Raw genomic sequence first — 22274 nt, 5'->3', positions numbered from 1 at the left:
GCACAAACACACACACTGATGCTGCACAAACACTCACACTGATATTGCACAAACACAGAATGATGCTGCACAAACACACTCACACTGATGCTGCACAAACACAGAATGATGCTGCAAAAACACTCTTTGTTCTCTTTGTACACACTGGGTCTGTTTTTCTGCCTCTGTCACACTTGACCTTTCAACGTGATTACATAATGTGTGGCGCATCACAGACGAGCATTTGTGGTTACAAAGTATATAAATGTTTATTTTTTTAATAAAATGTCCGCTGGTTTGTCTAGATAAGACTCTTAATCCTCGGCTGGATCGTGTCGAGACTTTGAAGCTGCACTGAAACTCACATCTGGACCTTCGACCCGTTGGACCCCATTGAAGACACTATATGGAGAAACATCCTGGAGTGTTTTCCTCAAAAACCTTCATTTCTTTTCCACTGAAGAAAGAAAGACATGAACATCTTGGAAGAGTAAATTATCAGGAAATGTTCATTCTGAAGTTAACTACTCCTTTAACACGTGGTTTCGATTAATCACTCTTCTTTATTAGCATCGATGGTTCCATGAAGTAGCTTTAACATCTTTCCATCGCATTAAAGTGCAGAGTGTCACATTTCTTGCACAAGCGTGTTTATGGAAGTTGCTGATGATCAAGTGTATCTGAGGGACTCTTTGTTTGCAGATGCCAGCAGTGCTCTGGTGTGTTTTTCAATGAGCTCTTTTACACACAAGGACTCGCCATTCGCCCGCAAACCCTCTTGGATCACACACACGACAGCCATAATTTAATCACATAAACCCATCGCCCCACACACACAAATTAACTCGCTCGGTAATGGCCTGAAGGAGAACAGACTAATGGCCTCACAAGGGGGAGCACTGCAAGGTTATCTGATGGAAATATACAATTAATCCTCGTTTGAGATTAAATGAGGAGGGTTTTAATACAATGGAGAATATGGAGAAGCAACTGGTGAACCAAAACCCTGCTTATAGCTGATCTTGCCAGAAGAACTAAACACAAAACGTGAAATATGGAAGTAGAAAAAAAATGGGGGAAAAAATAAATTAATATAAAAAAATTATAATAATAATGACTAAATAAATAAGAATGAATTAATAAAAAAAGAAATAATTAATTAATGACTAAATTATCAGGTTTGCACACACAAAGCAGACAAGATGGTAGGTTTGATATTTTAATAGCAGAATGGATCGGATACAGCGTGAAAGGTGAGTAAACAGGAAGTAGATAATCAGATGAAGCTTAACTGAATGATAACCAAGTCTATCTCTCTCTTGCAGATGAAGATGAAGTTTCTCTGAAGACAGGCTGAAGAAGATCGGGATGGATGGTGAGTATGCAGGTAGGTAATGTAGAGGGTCTGTGTGTCATGAATCGACGTATTGACATATAGACAAAACCAGACAAAGAGTGAGTGACTGAGTGCTGAATATAAAGGTGAGCTGGTGATGGGATCCAGGTGACGGTGATAACTACTTAGAGGAGAGTGAGTGCAGGTGTGCGCCAAGGAGGATTCTGGGGAGTGTAGTGCAGAGACAGATGAGGAAGACAGACGGTGGATGTGACATAAATAAATAAATAAAATGAATGAATGAATGAATGAATGAATGAATGAATGAATAAAAACGAATAAATTACTAAAATAAATAACAATGAATAAAAATAAGAATGAAAGAATAATAAATAAATAATACGATAAATGATAAAATAAGTAAATAAAAATGAGTAAATGACTAAATTAATAAATAAAAATGAATAAGTAAATAGTAAATAAATAAAAAATAATATAATGAATAAATAAGAATGAATGGATGAAAATAACTAAGAATGAATGAATGAAAATAAATAAATAAATAAGAATGAATGAATGAATAAAACTGAACAAATGACTAAATAAAAATAAAAATAAATAAGAATGAATGAATGAATGATAAAAAATAAATAATGAAAAATAATGAAAAAAATAACTAAGAATTAGTCTGAAGGCCTTCATAAGTCTCATTCACACTGTCATCCAGAGCATCTTCATCACTCCATCAGTGACAGAATGGAGAAACCAGACTCAGTCTCACTTCTCCTCTGGCCAGCGAGCCAACAGTGTATGATTATGATTATGATTATGATTCAGCGTAACAGGTCAGAGGTCAGACTGGATCAGAACATTCAGAATATCACAAACAGGGTTAAAGTTCATGTTCAGCTTATACTGGTGTGAGAGAGAGGTAAACAGAGCCAGCAAACACACACACACACACACACACACACTCGCTCCACAGACTCGCTCCACACACTCGCTCCACACACACACACACACACTCGCTGGTCATTTTTTAATAAAACATTTTACGTTTAGTTTTTTATAGAATTTTTTCCTTTATTGGAATGGTACGAAACTTGGTAATGGTTTTGGCACTTGCTGTGTGAACACAAATAAAACATGGACATGATTCGAACAGGTTTACAAAAAATAGTCACACTTGTGCTCCTCGCGGTCTAAAATGAGGCATTGGAAATGAATGGAGACGAGTTTCCTCTAGTGGAAGCGTTTGGTACTGCAGCCGAACACACTCTCACTGAAAGATCATTTACTGAGATATCAAACTCAAATGTGGAACACAACTTGTTTAGGTTTATTGTTTTGATTTTCTTGCAGTTTTAGAGTAAAACATGATTTTAAAATAAATATTTCATATAAAAATTGAAAATATTATTTTTGTGCATTTTTCATAACAATAAACGTAAAATTCTGTAACTTTTTTTAAGTTCACTCTTTTAAACTTTCTTCACTTCAGCAATAATCTGCCAAGTGTAGTCTTTGAACAGAGATCAAACTTCAGTCTGTCGCTCTAAAGCGTTCAAGATTTACCACAGTTTAAGTTTAAGGTCTATGCTCAAAAAGTGAATAAGTGGATTATAAATACAGCGTAAATATAATTTAGTCTAAAAAAATACAAAATAATAAATAAAAAAACATTATCAAACTAAAATATAGTACATTAATTTCATTGACAAAAAAACAATCAGTCATTTTTGACCGCCACGTGAAGAGCTCCAGCTTTACACAGCACACACTGTCTGAAGCTTCTCAGTGATAAACGGTGAATATTCTAAAATATGTAGTTCATATTTTAATGACAACATACAGACATGCGAACCAGGCCGTCTCTCACGTGTAACCTTTAAACACGGCCGGATTTTAATGCAGTTCTGTCTTCAGCGATGCAATAAAGACATTTTTCATTATGGAAACGCTGTGATTTATAATATAGGGACGGATGTGCGCTCAGTGTCAGACGAGTGAAAGGCACCTTGGGGGATTTTATGATCCATGACGAGACATCCTGATCATTTCTGTCGCATGCAGGAGTCAGTGCATATTAATATGAGTCCGACGCAGAACACCTTCACAAGAACATCATTAAATCATATTCCTGCAGGGGCTTCCTTCTGACACACACACACACACACACACACACACACACACACACACACACACACACACACACACACACACACATCTCACTCTCACTCTCACACACACACACACACACACACACACACACACACACACACACACACACACACTCTCACTCTCACTCACTCACACACACACACACACACACACACACACACACACTGGTTTCCATGCTGAATGGGGACCAACTTTATGATCATCACTTGTGGGGACCACCCTTTCTAAAGGTTCTAGAGGTATGAAAAAAATTAGGGATACTTACCATAGCTTTGATAACTTATACACGCCTTCAGATATCTGAATTGATGAAGTAATGATTTGACCATGCGTTATGGGGACTTTTGAAAAATCGAGTTGACATGTCTTATAGGGACCAACTTTGCATAATATTTGCATAATTCACACAACCTCCCATTAGATTTGTGGGGACCTAATTTGCATAATTCACACAACCTCCTATTTGATTTGTGGGGACTTAATTTGCATAATTCACACAACTTCCCCTTTTGATTTGTGGGGACCTAGATAGAACAAGAAATATATTACTAATGACAAATAATAGGCATTTATACGAAGTAATTCCTCAGATTGCATTTGTCCATTTGCCCTTAAAAAAAATGGGTTCAATCTACAACCAAGCTTCACTCTTGCATAGAACACCTATGGCCAGTTTCACAGACCAGCCTTAAGATAGTCTCAGACTAAAGTGTGTGTTTAAGCCGTTTTAACTGAAAGCACATCTTAAATTAAGTCCTTTGTGTCCAAGTGCCATTGTTTTGTCTCAAGATGCACACCAGTAATGCTTATTTCTAAGACACGTTTATAAAAGCTACTTAAATGTCCTAACTGAACTAAAGGCCTAATCCTGGTTTAATCTAAATCCTGTCTGTGAAACCAGGCCCTAGTGTTGTGCTTGTAATCATCTCCTCAACATGCAGAATATTTGTTTGGATCGATTGATTGTTCTTACAATTGATTGGAATATTAGTGTGATTGAAGTGGATTATATGTGAATGGAGAACTTTTTCACTGCAACAAAGGACTGCATGCAAGTAATGAATTATTGTCTGGATATTTTCCAACCCATTTCATACCCACAGGTCAAACATTTAAACCTTTCCACTTCAAACTATTCTTTCTATAATTGTAATTTTTTCGGCCAACCTCCCAGCATCAGCTGCTACTCATTCACCTGATACTTATAAAAAATAAAACAAAATCTACTACTAATTGAGCTTCAACACATTTATTCACTACTAATAAATGTAAAACTTTACGGTCTTCAAATCGCGGTTCTTCAGTGCTTCTGGTTCAGCTTTTAAACATTTGTCACAGTCGCTCTTTGCTTGTACAATGAACGATGTGATGAATGTGATGAATCGCTTCATGTGCCTTTTCACCGCCTGCACCTCTGTCTGCTGCCAGGGTGTCTTCTGGGTACTTTTACCTAAAAGTGGACAGAAAAAACAATTGAAATGATAAAGTGTGTGCTGGAATTCCAATCCGAAGTTCTGAATCCTATTATCAGTATTTATTAGGTCTGGTTATTACAGTTTTTCTCAGTCGCTTTGGTGCATTTCTCACATCACTATTTACATTTGCACAACAGTTAAAGCAGTTCTCAGAACAATTAGTACAAACTGCAAAACCTAGTTGATAACCTGCAAAAGCGTATCACTTGCTCAAAATGGATAGCTCATTCCTCAAAAGCAAGTATTCATGTCAATGAAAGTGTCAGTGTCATCAAGATGAAAAGTCCTGATACCATTGTTTATGAACAAGATAGTCAAATGGCTTGGTTATGTTTTCATTATGACAGTTTATTCTGTAAATGTTTTCCATTGCAAAAAAGTCAGATCTTGGTAACACTACCTGTACATGCTCAAGATAGCACTATATACTATTTGAACAGCCATTTGAAAAATACAGTAAAGTTACACATTACTGTATTTAGTGAGGTAACAGAGTACAAGACACTGAATATGTATGTTTCACATTTTTACTGCATATGCTCTTTGCAATTCTAATTTGTTCACAGCATTGTGCAAATGAAATAAATACAGCTATGCATAGAGCTATGCACAACTGTAAACAATATTGCAGTACATATTGGAACTGAACATACAACATACAGTACATAGTACTGTAATCATTCATGCACATCCAGATGTTCCTCATTAGTGAAAGCTGAGATTCACCTGAGAGAAATTATTCAATTTAGGAGGCATTTTCAGAAAAATAATAATAATAATTAAAAAAAAAGTGTAAAATTTGCTTGACAGATTTTGATAACTAGTTCAACATTTTTGTATGTAATGACTCAAGCAATGAAATGAGGACTATTAGTTTTATATGGAATGACTATTCAGCATTCACAAGTATAGTTAATTTTGACTGACATGACATAAGCAAATGATAATGTTATAAAACAGCAGAGAGTTGTATGAAAGCAATAGATGCATGTCCAAAAGCATTTGCAGTTTGTTGGAAGGAATGAGAAACTGCTACTATGATGTGCACAAATGACTAAATGTTGTGGAGGTTGAACTAACTGTTGTGCAAATGTAAATAGTGATGTGAGAAATGCACCAAAGCGACTATTATTATTATTATTATTTATTAGGTCTTTTATAATTATTATTTATTAGGTCTTTTATTAGTCGGTTAGTCGCAGGACATACAGGCGCCGGCGCGATCATTTAACTTTCAATACTCTTATCTGTATGAATAAAAGGACAGAGTAATGCAAACTGTAAAGGTTCAACTCTTATTTCTGTAAACTCACAATAACTACAAAATGTTGTGCTTTGTAAAATAATGAAAACAATCAGGATGTGCTTTCTGCTGTCTCAGTGAACTTGAGCATCACAGAAATGAGCCGAAACTCAGTGTATACTCGCCTCACACCAGGGTGGGAATTATACCGCGGCCATGGCCGCCGTTGCCCTACACTTTGGCCTTCATGCCCCGTGAAAAAAAAATCATCGTACGGCCACAGTGGCCTGTGTGCCCTGGCCCTGTCCAAGTTCCATGTATAAAGCAGAGCATGTGAGCGGAGTGGAGCGGGAGCGAGCGGGGAGCGCGAGCGGGCGGATCTTGGACAGAGCGCAGAGCGGCAATTTCAAAAGGACAGAGCGTCGCCCTATTTCCCGCTCCAGTTTCGCTCCGCTCACACCACGAGTCTGATGCATGCTTAGTCAAGCCTGACCCTGAATCCATCTGTCTTGCACAGTCATCAACAGTAGACTATTTTCAGTCAAAACTCAGCTCAATAATGGAGTTCAAAAACTCCAAACCATTATGTAGCCTACTATTAATAAGTCGCTCCGGAGTATAAATCGCAACAGTCAAAAAATGCGCCATGAAGAAGAAAAAACACATACAGTATAGGCCTAGCCTAAGTCGCACTGGACTATAAGTCGCATTTATTTAGAAATTTATTTCACAAAAAAAAAAAAACCACAATGTTACAGACAAGTATAGCCTACTTGCCTCACAGACCTGAGACATATATATAAAGCTTGAAATGTCTACTTTTAAACAGAACAATTCAAAACGAAAGAAAACAGACTTCTCTCTTATGTAATCCGTATGAAATGTGCAATTCTCTCTGGCGCGTTCACTACTGCGAAGATCGCGAGTCAGCATCTTTCCAGCCGACACAGACATAAAAAAAAAAAAAAACTGGTTTATTAGTAAACAATTAAAATGTCTCCTGCTATATTTTACATATTCATAATCATTAATTTTGCCGGTTCGTTGTGACAGCTTTTAGGTGCTTTATTGGCAGCAGCGCCACCCTTACATCGCATCAGCACCGAAAACATAGAGATTCTTTTCTTTTGGGGGCATTTTGTTTGTGTTCAGACTTTCTCAGTTGTTTTTAGGCGCGATGTTAGAGGATGCTGCTAATAAAGTTGCTAGTAGGCCCACACATTGGATTCACGTTTATTATTATAGGCTAAAAAAAATACCCCAGGTTTTATGCCGTTCGTATCATTTTATTTTGTTGTATTTATCCGCCACACCTTTAAGGCTGGTCCGTGAAAATATTGTCTGATATTAAACCGATCTGTGGCGCAAAAAAGCTTGGGGACCGCTACAAGTGATATACATGTAGATTTTTTTCCTTTTTTGGAGCGAGCGGGGGGCGATTTGAGTGGAGCGCGAAGCAAACTGCGTTGAGCGCTGAGCAATAATGATTGTGAGGGTGTATACCTTCTGGATGGAATGGTTCTCTCTCTCACACTCACATGATATAGAGGACTGAATGAATATTTTGAATGCTTTTATTGGCATTTGTGTTGTTTCTGAATGCTTTTATTGGCATTTATGTTGTTTCTATTGTTGTGTGAGGGTGTATACCTTCTGGATGTAATGGCGCTCTCTCTCTCTCATTAAAAAATGTTTTTTTTTATTAAAAAAGTCATAATCCATGTCTTATTCCAAATTAGGATGTTATGGTATCAATCTGAATGGGAAAACCATCGAATTGTACTCAATGGCCTTTGTGCCCTGTCATATGGCCTTGGTGCCCCTAAAAAAAAAAGAAAAGGTGGAGGCCAAATGGCCTTGCCCCTAAAATTACATAATTCCCACCCTGCCTCACACGTGAGAAATATATCTATAGAAAGCTTGAAATGTCTGCTTTTAAACGAATCAATTCAAGTGGAAAATAAATACTCAGATTATGTAATCCGTATGAAATGCGAGTCACTGCGGAGATGACGAGTCTGTATCATCGACTTAATCTCTGCAGCCGAGAATATCAATAAATTATTACAATGTTTGTTTAGACAGTCTCCTTCTGACACAAGACACACTCAATCATTATTTTTGCCGGTGCGCTGCGGAACTTTAAGTGTGCGCTTGATCGCTAATTAGGCTATGTATTATATAGGCAATTAAAGGCTCATTATTATGAGTTATGGCTTATTAATATAAAAATGCGATTAGTTGACTAATAGCTTAATGAACGACTACTAGTCGACTAGAAAAAAAAAAACTTTAGTCGAGGGCAGCCCTAGTATTTATGTCAGCATCTATATTGCAAGAGAAATTAATTTGCACTCTACCTATAAATAGAATTACACTGTCAATCAAACAGTGATTTTTACATTCAGTCACTTGGCCTGAAATGGTCATTGGAGAAAAGGAAAATATATTAGGATCAATGTCTTGGCTGCAAGTTATTTTTATGCATCCATCCACTCAAACTGCTCCAGGGGTTAGGCTAGTTATTACTGATTCGGTGTTTTCATTTTTAGAACAGCTACAGTTCCTACTAGTGCCACAAAACACCTAGTAGATTCTAGCATCAACCAAGTAACCCTCTAAACAACTACAGATGGGTTCCTGAGCAACATGACTGTCAATCTCCCTCGGACTGGGGCTCCATGCAAGATCTCACCTCGTGGGGTCTCAATGATCCTAAGAAAGGTGAGAAATCAGCCCAGAACTACACGGGAGGAGCTGGTCAATGACCTAAAAAGAGCTGGGACCACCGTTTCCAAGGTTACTGTTGGTAATACACTAAGACGTCATGGTTTGAAATCATGCATGGCACGGAAGGTTCCCCTGCTTAAACCAGCACATGTCAAGGCCCGTCTTAAGTTTGCCAATGACCATTTGGATGATCCAGAGGAGTCATGGGAGAAAGTCATGTGATCAGATGAGACCAAAATAGAACTTTTTGGTCATAATTCCACTAAACGTGTTTGGAGGAAGAAGAATGATGAGTACCATCCCAAGAACACCATCCCTACTGTGAAGCATGGGGGTGGTAGCATCATGCTTTGGGGGTGTTTTTCTGCACATGGGACAGGGCGACTGCACTGTATTAAGGAGAGGATGACCGGGGCCATGTATTGCGAGATTTTGGGGAACAACCTCCTTCCCTCAGTTATGTAGTCAAATGATATGTAGATGAGGATCTGCATAGTAAAACTAGGCGTCGTAAGCTCCACATATGGTTATTTCGGGTGGAGATGCATGTACGCACAATCTTCCGCTGACTGGGATTTATAAAGTGAATTCTGCGCAGGTTCTGGCGTACGCACGGTTTTATAAGTCTGAATATTTTTTTGCGTACGCCATTTTTGGCTTTCGGGCGCACGTACACTTTTAGTAAGGTTCCTACGCACAGTTTTATAAATGAGGCCCCTGGTCTGAGATCTGGGTGTTAAAGTGCTCCTAAAGGGTCTAATTTAGTCTAAGAAATGTGTAAAGAGTTCACCTTTGGAAGAAGGCCTCACAGCACTGGCTCCTGTAGGCATCTCTTCATCTGATGGTGGTCTGGGTCTCTTGGGTGGTGGCGGCATGTCATTCCTCTTGGTAGGAGGAAGTGCCACCTCTGCTGATGGTTCTATGGAAAATAATCAAAGTTCAACATTTTCAGAAAGATACAATTTAAATGTACTATAGAATGCTGACAATACACTGTTATTTGTCACACTTATGCACTAATTATTTAAAATCATTAAAGTACAATAAACCCTAAACCTGTGCAATTGTTCATTATTGCAAGTATAATTGAACTACATCTTTCCAGCAGACATTTAATCAAATATAAGTGCAAGTAAATTGAGTATAACCATTTTATTTCATGTCTTAATCATCTGACATGATTCGTTTTGTGCCATGACACAACCAACACGAGAAGAGAGCAGATCAGCTAGTGTTTTATGAAAAATGAAAAATGTACAAGTTTCTCCTATGAAATATATTTTTTATGGTAGTAAACTCACAAAAAAATATTCACTCCAGAATGAATGTTTAGTGTAATTTAGTTGAAGAATAGCTTGGAGGCATTTGATTCATTACACAATGAGCCGTTTCGTCAAAAAAAACAACATTTGTTCAGCATACTGAAGCATCTTCTTTAATGTTGGCTATGATGTTAGAACAATATTTTTGTCTGTCAGGTCTTCACAAGTTACGTGACTGAAAATTATGAATAACTGCAAAATGTAGTAGTGTATTTTGACAGTAATACAAACCGTCAACAGTAGATGAACAGTGTCCCTCTTGTATGCTCCCGTCTTCCTCATCACAGTCAATAACGTTTCTGTGGAAGTTCAAAGTACAGCTTAACAATGGTATATAATGGATCGTAAACACCTGGTATACGAATAGATGGTAGGGGTGTAACGGTTCACAAAATTTACGTTTCAGTTCAATACGATACACTTGTGTCACGGTTCGGTACGTTTTTGATACAGCAAAAAGAAAAAAAATGCCAGAGTAATTTCCTTGATTTAATTTTTTTATTCTTTTTTTTATTAAAACTAACATCATAAAGTATGATTTTTTTTTACTTTGAGCAATTCTGGAGCTATAATTGACTCTTCTTAGGAGCATATAAAACAAAACGCTCCTTGGAAAAAGTGAAATGTAATATTGTAGTAGTTATAAACAAAGGTTTATTTTAGTTCAGATTAACATTTGAGGGCAGCAATTGTATTTACAATGTCAAGTCAAGTCATCTTCATTTATATAGCGCTTTTAACAATGTAGATTGTCTCAAAGCAGCTTTACAGAGATAAGCTTATAATTTAAGGAAACAGAGATTGTTTCGGCTTTACAGCAGAGTTAAGTTATTTCCATCTAAAGTTAGTTTTGATTGATTTGCTTCCGTCGCAACGATCAAGCAATGTAGCCGCTAAGACGACACCATTCCCTCTACACAGACTTTAAACGCGAACCTGTGAGAAACGCTGATGGCGTTCACATGCGCATTTAGAATGGGTTCTATAGATATGTGCGTTTGAATATACGCAGGTTAGGAATTCCCTACAAGCCAAGCCTAAACAAAGTACTTGTCTTTCCTTATAAATTTTGATAAAGAATTTTATTTTATTTTGTTGCTTTGGGGTAGGAACGCGAAACGAACAACGCCTTTCCCGACAACGCCTTATCTGTAGAGTGGTAGTGGGATCCTCCATAGGGAGAGACTAGTTGGCACTTCAGCACTGCGTTGTCATCGGTCCAGGCGAAAGTCATTCGTCAGATCTGGATACGGCCTGGATCCGGCAGGCTGCAGGAAAACCTCGGGATAAACACAGACACTAAAATTAGCGTAGATGCCATTCTTCTCATGATGTAACGAGTACATCAGGATTTTTGGGAAGTGTTCCCGGTTCCGGCTGACCTAATATATGCAGCCTAACATTAAATTATAGAAGTCTATAATGTATTATGTGAAAGCTAGGTCAAAGAGATGTGTCTTTAGTCTAGCTTTGAACTGACAGAGTGTGTCTGCTTCCCGGACAATGGTAGGAAGACTGTTCCAGAGTTTTGGTGCTAAATAGGAAAAGGATCTACCGCCAGCAGTCGATTTTGATATTCTAGGTATTAGTAACTGGCCGGAATTTTGAGATCGCAATAGACGTGACGGACTATAATGCGTTAAGAGCTCGCTCAAGTACTGCGGAGCTAAACCATTTAGTGCTTTGTAAGTGATCAGCAATATTTTAAAATTTATGCGATGTTTAATAGGGAGCCAATGCAGTTTTGACAGAACCGGGCTAATATGGTCATACTTCCTGGTTCTAGTAAGAACTCGAGCTGCTGCGTTTTGGACCAGCTGTAGTTTGTTTATTAAGCGTGCAGGACAACCACCCAGTAGAGCATTACAATAATCTAGCCTTGAGGTCATGAACGCATGAACTAATTGTTCCGCATTTGTCAATGAGAGCATATGGTGTAATTTAGATATATTTTTAAATGGAAAAATGCAGTTTTACAGATACTAGACACGTGACTTTCAAATGAAAGATTGGTATCAAAGAGCACACCCAGGTTCCTAACCGACGACGAAGACTTAGAGCAGCCATCAAGTGTTAGATAGTATTCTAGGTTATTACGTGAGGAAGTTTTTTGTCCAATAATTAGAAACTCTGTTTTTTCAGAATTTAGAAGTAGGAAATTACGAGTCATCCAATTTTTTTATATCCGCTATGCATTCCGTTCATTTTGTGAATTGATAAGTTTCGTTAGGTTTTGAAGAAATATAGAGCTGAGTATCATCAGCATAACAGTGAAAGCTAATGCCATGTTTCCTAATGATTTCTCCTAATGGTAGCATGTACAGAGTGAACAGCAGCGGTCCTAGTACTGAGCCTTGTGGTACGCCATACTGAACTTGTGATCGATGAGACATCTCATCATTTACTGCTACAAACTGATAACGGTCAGATAAGTATGATTTAAACCATGCTAGTGCATTTCCACTAATGCCAACATAATGTTCTAATCTATTTAAAAGAACGTTGTGGTCAATGGTGTCAAATGCAGCACTAAGATCGAGTAACACTAATAGAGAGATACAACCACGATCGGATGATAAGAGCAAATCATTTGTGACTCTAACGAGAGCTGTCTCGGTACTATGGTACGGTCTAAATCCTGACTGGAAATCCTCGCAGAGATCATTTCTTTCAAGAAAGGAACACAGTTGTGAGGATACTGCCTTTTCTAATATCTTTGACAGAAAAGGTAGATTCGAGATCGGCCTATAATTGACTAATTCTGTAGGATCAAGTTGCGTTTTTTTAACAAGCGGTTTAATCATAGCCAGCTTAAAGGTTTTTGGTACGTATCCTAGAGACAAAGACGAATTAATGATATTAAGAAGAGGATCTATGACCTCTGGAAGTATTTCTTTCAGTAGCTTAGTTGGTATAGGGTCTAACATACATGTTGTAGATTTAGATGATTTAATGAGTTTAGTAAATTCTTCCTCTCCTATATCAACGAATTAATCCAATTTTTCCTCAGGGAGACTACGATGCACTGCCTGATGCGATACTGTAGTAGACGGTTGCATAGTTATAATTTTGTCCCTGATATTATCAATCTTATAAGTGAAGAAGTTCATAAAATCATTACTGCTGTGTTGCTTGGAAACTTCGGTGCTTGAAGCTTTATTTTTCGTTAGTTTAGCCACCGTTTCAAATAAATACCTAGGATTATGTTTATTTTCTTCTAATAGGGTTGAAAAATAAGCAGATCTAGCAGCTTTTAAAGCCTCTCTGTAAGTAATTGAGCTCTCCTTCCATGAAATGCGAAATACCTCTAGTTTTGTTTTCTTCCAGTTGCGCTCCATTTTTCTGGCTGCTCTCTTAAGGGCCTGAGTGTGCTCGTTGTACCACGGCGTTGGACTATTTTCTTTAATCTTCTTTAAGCGCAACGGAGCAACTGTGTCTAAAGTGCTGGAAAAGAGAGAGTTAAACGTTTCTGTTGTAATATCGAGTTTATTTTAATGTCAAAATAAAACCAACGTAATGTTACTTGAAGGCATTATAGCCTACTATTCCTGCCAAACTTCCATGGTTGCAGTTAGTGTTACTACAGTAAATCCATGGTAAATCCATCTGTGGACACCGGATAGTTCATTTATGGCACAATGTTTCTCCTGGTTTCCACGTCAGAGCTGTTTGAACCGTTAATAACGGAGAAATGTGAATGTTTCTCACAAGATCTCTCAGCGATGTTATTACTTCTGTGGCGAATTCAAATGATTTCTTTACTGGATCTCTTATTAGCGCTGTGTAGTAACAGTGTCGTATGATCATGATCAGCTCGCGCTGCACTGGTCCAAACTGATAAACGGTCCGTCAACCACACAATAACGAGCAGTTTCGTTCCGCTTGCATTACGTTTGCCATTTGACGTTGGACAATGTTGTGGTCGCGCCGGCGTCTCTTACATAACGAGAGCGCTTGCCACACGCGACCTGCCTACATTTGAAATAACGAAATTTTGGTCGGCAGGAAAAATGGTCCAACGAACCCGTTCGGTTTGAAAATGCGTACCGAACACAGAACCGAAAGCATCGTACCAAACAGTTCAATACGAATACGTGTATCGTTACACCCCTAATAGATGGTAAACAGAAAATCAAACAAAAGTCAAATAAAATACCACACCATCAGGATCTATCCCAATTTCATCCAAGTTCTTGCCATGGAACTCAGCTAATCTTCCTTGCTCAAGAGCCATTAGAACTTTGCTGATCTTGGCAAGTTGCAGGGTCTTCTCAGGGAGTCGATAGAACTCATGATGGATTCTTATGTCGTGTCCAAGAAAGTTTGCCAGCTGGACCATCTCGGTGTCAGTCATATTCAGCACTGTTGAAAGGGTTGCGGCATGCTTTCGCAGTCTTGTCAGTGACTTGGGACACTTTGCGTCACACACCTTTGCAAAGCCACGGAGGCAGTCTGACCCTCGAAAATATGTCATGGCTTCTGGTCTTGCAAACATATAGGAATTGTCTTTCAGAACCCCACAAGCCTCTCTCTGCTTAACAAGGAGTTCTAAGGCACATAGCATTTTTGAAGTCAGAAGAATTGGAACTGGTCGACCACGCTTCCCCCTTGCGATAACCCTTGTGAAGTGTCTGCAGAGATTGTTTTCCACTTCAGAGAGTGCCCAGTCCACATCCTCATGTGGATCAGAAGTGTCTCTTGATAGAAATGCAGACAAAGGCATGCTCGAAACCACTCCTTCCCTGCGCCGGTTAAAGAGAATCATCTGGGCTAGACACACCTTTGCCAGAAAAAAAAAACAATTATTCCTGTCCAGCAAACCTTGCTCACACACACATCTTGATTAAAACCAGCTTCATGAGGACCTTTCACACACAACGTTATATTTCCTTATGGGGACTAGTTTCATCATATTCAACACACAAGTTTGAACTCAAACACTGACTGAAAGTGTGTTGTGGGGACGTCGTGAGTGTCCATTTTAAAGCAACAATTAACCTAGAAAATAAATCCCTGTGAAGGATAAAACTGGCCCTAAATACTCCACTAGCACTAAACTACAGGACACATGTCGTTACATGGTTTAATGTACTAATTTACACCAGATACGCATCAAAATATGCCTAAAAATCACTAAACCATGACAAAGAGAGACAGTAGACCTAAATCTTTAGTGATGAATGTGAACGTACCTGTTGAGGAGAGTTGATCTGAGCAGATTCATCATCCATCTGAGTCTCTGACTGGAGAGAAGGATCAGAAGCACTCGCTGCGCTGGTTTTAATGGCAACGCTGGTTATCTGTAAGAGACAACATTCATAATGACAAGATATTAGAACATGGAAACACAAGAGAGAAATCTGAAGCAGATACCACATGATTTTATAGAAAGAGACAAATCAACTTCATCTAAAACATTTATTCCTGTCCAGTCAACCCCTGTCTGCGCTCACACACATCTGGATAAAACCCGGCTTCATGGGGACCTGTCACACACCTTCATGGGGACCTTTCACACACAATGTTATAGTTCCTTATGGGGACTAGTTTCATCAAATTCAACACATGAGTTTGAACTCAAACACTGACTGAAAGTGTGTTGTGGGGACGTCGTGAGTGTCCATTTTAAAGCAACAATTAACCTAGAAAATAATTCCCTGTGAAGGATAAAACTGGCCCTAAATACTCCACTAGCACTAAACTAAAGGACACATGTCGTTACACGGTTTAATGTACTAATTTACACCAGATACGCATCAAAATATGCCTAAAAATCACTAAACCATGACAAAGAGAGACAGTAGACCTAAATCTTTAGTGATGAATGTGAACGTACCTGTTGAGGAGAGTTGATCTGAGCAGATTCATCATCCATCTGAGTCTCTGACTGGAGAGAAGGATCAGAAGCACTCGCTGCGCTGGTTTTAATGGCAACGCTGGTTATCTGTAAGAGACAACATTCATAATGACAAGATATTAGAACATGGAAACACAAGAGAGAAATCTGAAGCAGATACCACATGATTTCAGAGAAATAGACAAATCAACTTCATCTAAAACATTTATTCCTGTCCAGTCAACCCCTGTCTGCGCTCACACACATCTGGATAAAACCCGGCTTCATGGGGACCTTTCACACACCTTCATGGGGACCTTTCACACACAATGTTATAGTTCCTTATGGGGACTAGTTTCATCAAATTCAACACATGAGTTTGAACTCAAACACTGACTGAAAGTGTGTTGTGGGGACGTCGTGAGTGTCCATTTTAAAGCAACAATTAACCTAGAAAATAAATCCCTGTGAAGGATAAAACTGGCCCTAAATACTCCACTAGCACTAAACTACAGGACACATGTCGTTACACGGTTTAATGTACTAATTTACACCAGATACGCATCAAAATATGCCTAAAAATCACTAAACCATGACAAAGAGAGACAGTAGACCTAAATCTTTAGTGATGAATGTGAACGTACCTGTTGAGGAGAGTTGATCTGAGCAGATTCATCATCCATCTGAGTCTCTGACTGGAGAGAAGGATCAGAAGCACTCGCTGCGCTGGTTTTAATGGCAACGCTGGTTATCTGTAAGAGACAACATTCATAATGACAAGATATTAGAACATGGAAACACAAGAGAAAAATTTGAAGCAGATACCACATGATTTTATAGAAAGAGACAAATCAACTTCATCTAAAACATTTATTCCTGTCCAGTCAACCCCTGTCTGCGCTCACACACATCTGGATAAAACCCGGCTTCATGGGGACCTTTCACACACCTTCATGGGGACCTTTCACACACAATGTCATAGTTCCTTATGGGGACTAGTTTCATCAAATTCAACACATGAGTTTGAACTCAAACACTGACTGAAAGTGTGTTGTGGGGACGTCGTGAGTGTCCATTTTAAAGCAACAATTAACCTAGAAAATAATTCCCTGTGAAGGATAAAACTGGCCCTAAATACTCCACTAGCACTAAACTACAGGACACATGTCGTTACACGGTTTAATGTACTAATTTACACCAGATACGCATCAAAATATGCCTAAAAATCACTAAACCATGACAAAGAGAGACAGTAGACCTAAATCTTTAGTGATGAATGTGAACGTACCTGTTGAGGAGAGTTGATCTGAGCAGATTCATCATCCATCTGAGTCTCTGACTGGAGAGAAGGATCAGAAGCACTCGCTGCGCTGGTTTTAATGGCAACGCTGGTTATCTGTAAGAGACAACATTCATAATGACAAGATATTAGAACATGGAAACACAAGAGAGAAATCTGAAGCAGATACCACATGATTTTATAGAAAGAGACAAATCAACTTCATCTAAAACATTTATTCCTGTCCAGTCAACCCCTGTCTGCGCTCACACACATCTGGATAAAACCCGGCTTCATGGGGACCTTTCACACACCTTCATGGGGACCTTTCACACACAACGTTATAGTTCCTTATGGGGACTAGTTTCACCAAATTCAACACATGAGTTTGAACTCAAACACTGACTGAAAGTGTGTTGTGGGGACGTCGTGAGTGTCCATTTTAAAGCAACAATTAACCTAGAAAATAATTCCCTGTGAAGGATAAAACTGGCCCTAAATACTCCACTAGCACTAAACTACAGGACACATGTCGTTACACGGTTTAATGTACTAATTTACACCAGATACGCATCAAAATATGCCTAAAAATCACTAAACCATGACAAAGAGAGACAGTAGACCTAAATCTTTAGTGATGAATGTGAACGTACCTGTTGAGGAGAGTTGATCTGAGCAGATTCATCATCAATCTGAGTCTCTGACTGGAGAGAAGGATCAGAAGCACTCGCTGCGCTGGTTTTAATGGCAACGCTGGTTATCTGTAAGAGACAACATTCATAATGACAAGATATTAGAACATGGAAACACAAGAGAGAAATCTGAAGCAGATACCACATGATTTCAGAGAAATAGACAAATCAACTTCATCTAAAACATTTATTCCTGTCCAGTCAACCCCTGTCTGCGCTCACACACATCTGGATAAAACCCGGCTTCATGGGGACCTTTCACACACCTTCATGGGGACCTTTCACACACAATGTTATAGTTCCTTATGGGGACTAGTTTCATCAAATTCAACACATGAGTTTGAACTCAAACACTGACTGAAAGTGTGTTGTGGGGACGTCGTGAGTGTCCATTTTAAAGCAACAATTAACCTAGAAAATAATTCCCTGTGAAGGATAAAACTGGCCCTAAATACTCCACTAGCACTAAACTACAGGACACATGTCGTTACACGGTTTAATGTACTAATTTACACCAGATACGCATCAAAATATGCCTAAAAATCACTAAACCATGACAAAGAGAGACAGTAGACCTAAATCTTTAGTGATGAATGTGAACGTACCTGTTGAGGAGAGTTGATCTGAGCAGATTCATCATCCATCTGAGTCTCTGACTGGAGAGAAGGATCAGAAGCACTCGCTGCACTGGTTTTAATGGCAACGCTGGTTATCTGTAAGAGACAACATTCATAATGACAAGATATTAGAACATGGAAACACAAGAGAGAAATCTGAAGCAGATACCACAGGATTTCAGAGAAATAGACAAATCAACTTCATCTAAAACATTTATTCCTGTCCAGTCAACCCCTGTCTGCGCTCACACACATCTGGATAAAACCCGGCTTCATGGGGACCTTTCACACACCTTCATGGGGACCTTTCACACACCACGTTATAGTTCCTTATGGGGACTAGTTTCATCAAATTCAACACACAAGTTTTAACTCAAACACTGACTGAAAGTGTGTTGTGGGGACGTCGTGACTGTCCATTTTAAAGCAACAATTAATCCAGAAAAAAATCCCTGTGAAGGATAAAACTGGCCCTAAATACTCCACTAGCATTAACCTACTGGACACATGTCGTTACACGGTTTAATTTACTAATTTACACCAGATACGCATCAAAATATGCTTAAAAATCACTAAACCATGACAAAGAGAGACAGTAGACCTAAATCTTTAGTGATGAATGTAGGGATGCACCGATCCGATACTCAGTATCGGAATCGGCTCCGATACTGCCATTTTTGGCGGATCGGGTATCGGTCAGACAAGGCCGATCCAAATCCGATATTGTGCGTATACTATTCAGTGTTATTGTTAAGCCCCACAAACATTATAAAGCACCATAAGTTTTCGTGCACAATATTTTAAGTGTTCTGAAGCCATTATACAGTATAATGTGAGATATAAATTAATATTTAAGTGTTAAATTCAAGATCACGTAAACGTTTCCCTCAGCTGCGGCTGTCAATCATTCTTCATTCAGCACTCAAACAGCGCGTCGCGTCCGGTTATGACAGAACACACGATGAAACTCTCTCCAAGATGATTCAATGTTACTATTATTATACTTGATCTGTAGATAAAGGTCTATGGTTTCACATAAAACAACTTTATCTTGCTGGACTTTATTGCTGTACCTTAATCATGTTACTTTCCACCGGGTGTCTGTTAGATCACAACAGTAGAGTAAAGTCAGGTACTATTTGTTCTTCACGCGCACAGTAACTGAAATTTAAAAGAAAATGCTGAATAGACTATTGCATAGATAGATACTGTATAATACACTATGCATCATATGTATTTTCTTTGTGCTTTAAACTTTTCAATGCGGACTCGACGCGCTGCGCGCTGTGACTCATGTTGCTTCAAGAGCATCATTCTGCGCTCGGGATGCGCATAAGCGCTGTGGGCCGCACTGTATTGGAGCCTTTCATATCGTAATACAGGGACGCAATGAAAGATTATTAATAGCCGTTCTTGTCCTGTCCCATCTATTATGTTGCTACCTTATTAAACAGCTGTGCTATACATTTAAAAAATGTCTCAATTTTATAGTAGGATATAAAATAATTGCTATTTTTATCTTGTTTTTCATGAATGTATTTTACAACAATACAAAGAGCAATGTGTAAAGTTTTACCAGATTTAGTGTTACACTTATTGTCTCTAATTTGTTCTCCACTAAACATTTTTTTCACAAAATGTTCAGATTTTATACAATTAATTGTGCACTCGTGATTTTTCTAGACTAAATTTTATTGCTGAATTATCCACTAATCTAGTTTATAATAGCATTTATGTCAGATTATGATCATATATTTTTTGTTGGTGTTTTTCTTTTTTTTCAGTTCTTATCAGTTTAACACAGAGTAATAGAAATTCTACTTGATTAAAAAAAAACTGCGCTGGTATCGGTACGGATCGGTATCGGCCGATACTCAGAATTTTTGGTATCGGATCGGATCGGTTCTGAAAAAAATGGTATCGTTGCATCCCTAGATGAATGTGAACGTACCTGTTGAGGAGAGTTGATCTGAGCAGATTCATCATCCATCTGAGTCTCTGACTGGAGAGAAGGATCAGAAGCACTCGCTGCACTGGTTTTAATGGCAACGCTGGTTATCTGTAAGAGACAACATTCATAATGACAAGATATTAGAACATGGAAACACAAGAGATAAATCTGAAGCAGATACCACATGATTTCAGAATTAAAAAAAAAAAAAAATACAAAAACATTTACAATTAAAACATGTCTTCATTTTACATAGTTAATCTTTAGTTTATTTTTGTGATTACATTTCACCCATAAGTTGCAATAAGGCCATTGCATGCCACACATAACTTGCAGAAAGAAAAGTGGCCTAAGACTGTACCACCTCACTCTTTAAATGTATAAATTTTAGGGGTGGGGTAGAAACACTGACCTAAAACGTAACTTAACTTATCATTTATAGACATAATTAGATTCATAGATTTCTAATAGATTCAAATTATAATCTATTCAACCAACAACTTGCTTAACATGTTGCAACAATGATATATTCTGTACACAGTGTGCTTTGCAACATACTTGTGTTCTCCAAGGGTAGTCTTCTCCTCCATAATCATAGGCAATTTCTTCTCCTTCTTTAATGTCATCCAGGGCAAACAGACAAAGGTGAGGCTTTCCATTGACGTCAGTTTTCTTCATCTTACAATTTGGATATTTGTGGTCATCAATAACGATCCGCCGAAACGATCCATCTTCTCTTGAGGCATCAATACTTAAATATGAAAGCATGAGAAAAGGATGAATACAAGTATTACAATATACCACCCCAAATCAGTGTCTTTTTTTACTATAGTTTAGCACAGGGTTTCTCAAACTCAGTCCTGGAGGGCCACTGTCCTGCACAGTTTAGCTCCAAAACTGATCAAACACACCTAGCTGTGAGTTTCTAGTGATCCTGAAGACATTGATTAGTTTGCTCAGGTGTGTTTGATCAGGGTTGGAGCTAAACTGTGCAGGACAGTGGCCCTGCAGGACTGAGTTTGAGAGACCCTGGTTTAGCATAAGGAATATGGTGCAACTTGACTTCTTACCACCATGTTTTCCCTCGCCAAATGAAATCAAACATAAATGCAGCACAGGATGCGTGGTAACATGTTCTTCTTCTCTGCAGCTCTGCATCATTTATCATATCTCCCCTGTACTCAAAATCACCTTTGCAAAAGGCACCCTTTGCGAATAGACCACGTCCTGCAAAATACAGATTTTTTTTTTTTCACCAAAAATAAAATCTTATAGATAAAGGATGCCAAATACACAAAAAGACATCAATAGTTGGCAGCAGTATGGTTAGGACATGCATATGATGGTAAATATTAAATGATAAATCACACCACCTTACCTTTCACTGGATTGATATACTTCACATCTAATTTGAATGTTTTGTCAGTCTTCGAAACAACATGATGCATGGCATCCTTAAGGGGGCTGATTCGTGGTGGCATTTCAAACTGAGAGAAAAAAAATTGTAATAAATAATAGTGTGAAAATGGGGAGACATGCAGAATTAAACTAGCATGTTCAATAAGTAGATAAGAATGTTATTGTAATGTAACACTGCATTACAATGATATCGTATGTATCAATGTAAGACAAG

At 38.4% G+C, this 22274-nt stretch overlaps 2 protein-coding genes and 1 long non-coding RNA gene across 6 annotated transcripts in view; all 3 read right to left on the bottom strand.

Moving 5' to 3' along the window:
* The window catches only part of LOC307168745 (MAM domain-containing glycosylphosphatidylinositol anchor protein 2), a 192416-nt gene that overhangs the window by 148674 nt on the left and 21468 nt on the right, over window positions 1–22274 (bottom strand). The window lies entirely within an intron of this gene.
* Window positions 4732–20747, bottom strand: LOC307168747 (uncharacterized protein). Its single transcript, XM_079888983.1, has 11 exons — window positions 20642–20747; window positions 18679–18786; window positions 18035–18142; window positions 17391–17498; window positions 16747–16854; window positions 16103–16210; window positions 15459–15566; window positions 14428–15046; window positions 10498–10565; window positions 9735–9863; window positions 4732–4946 (listed from the first exon to the last, which is right to left on the bottom strand). Exons 1-10 carry the CDS (start codon window positions 20678–20680, stop codon window positions 9750–9752), a joined length of 1488 nt encoding a protein of 495 aa, XP_079745109.1. The 5' UTR covers window positions 20681–20747; the 3' UTR covers window positions 4732–4946; window positions 9735–9749.
* Window positions 21203–22274, bottom strand: part of LOC307168754 — a 2193-nt gene continuing 1121 nt past the window's right edge. The window contains exons 2-4 of the long non-coding RNA XR_013822970.1: window positions 22020–22128; window positions 21712–21868; window positions 21203–21392 (exon numbers count right to left, since the gene is read on the bottom strand). This is a non-coding gene — a long non-coding RNA (uncharacterized lncRNA). The remainder of the gene's footprint in view (window positions 21393–21711; window positions 21869–22019; window positions 22129–22274) is intronic.

The sequence above is a fragment of the Squalius cephalus genome (assembly GCF_949319135.1).
Source record: "Squalius cephalus genome assembly, chromosome: 12".
NCBI classification, from domain to species: Eukaryota; Metazoa; Chordata; class Actinopteri; order Cypriniformes; family Leuciscidae; genus Squalius; species Squalius cephalus.
This window is presented reverse-complemented; position numbering and strand designations above follow the sequence as displayed.

Bases quoted from the DNA above. Each gene is read 5' to 3' on its own strand.
- LOC307168747 (XM_079888983.1), bottom strand. From the start codon at position 20,680: ATGGATGATGAATCTGCTCAGATCAACTCTCCTCAACAG. The intron at 18,143-18,678 runs GTACGTTCACAT...TGTCTCTTACAG, and splicing joins AGATCAACTCTCCTCAACAG to ATAACCAGCGTTGCCATTAA. The intron at 16,211-16,746 runs GTACGTTCACAT...TGTCTCTTACAG, and splicing joins AGATCAACTCTCCTCAACAG to ATAACCAGCGTTGCCATTAA.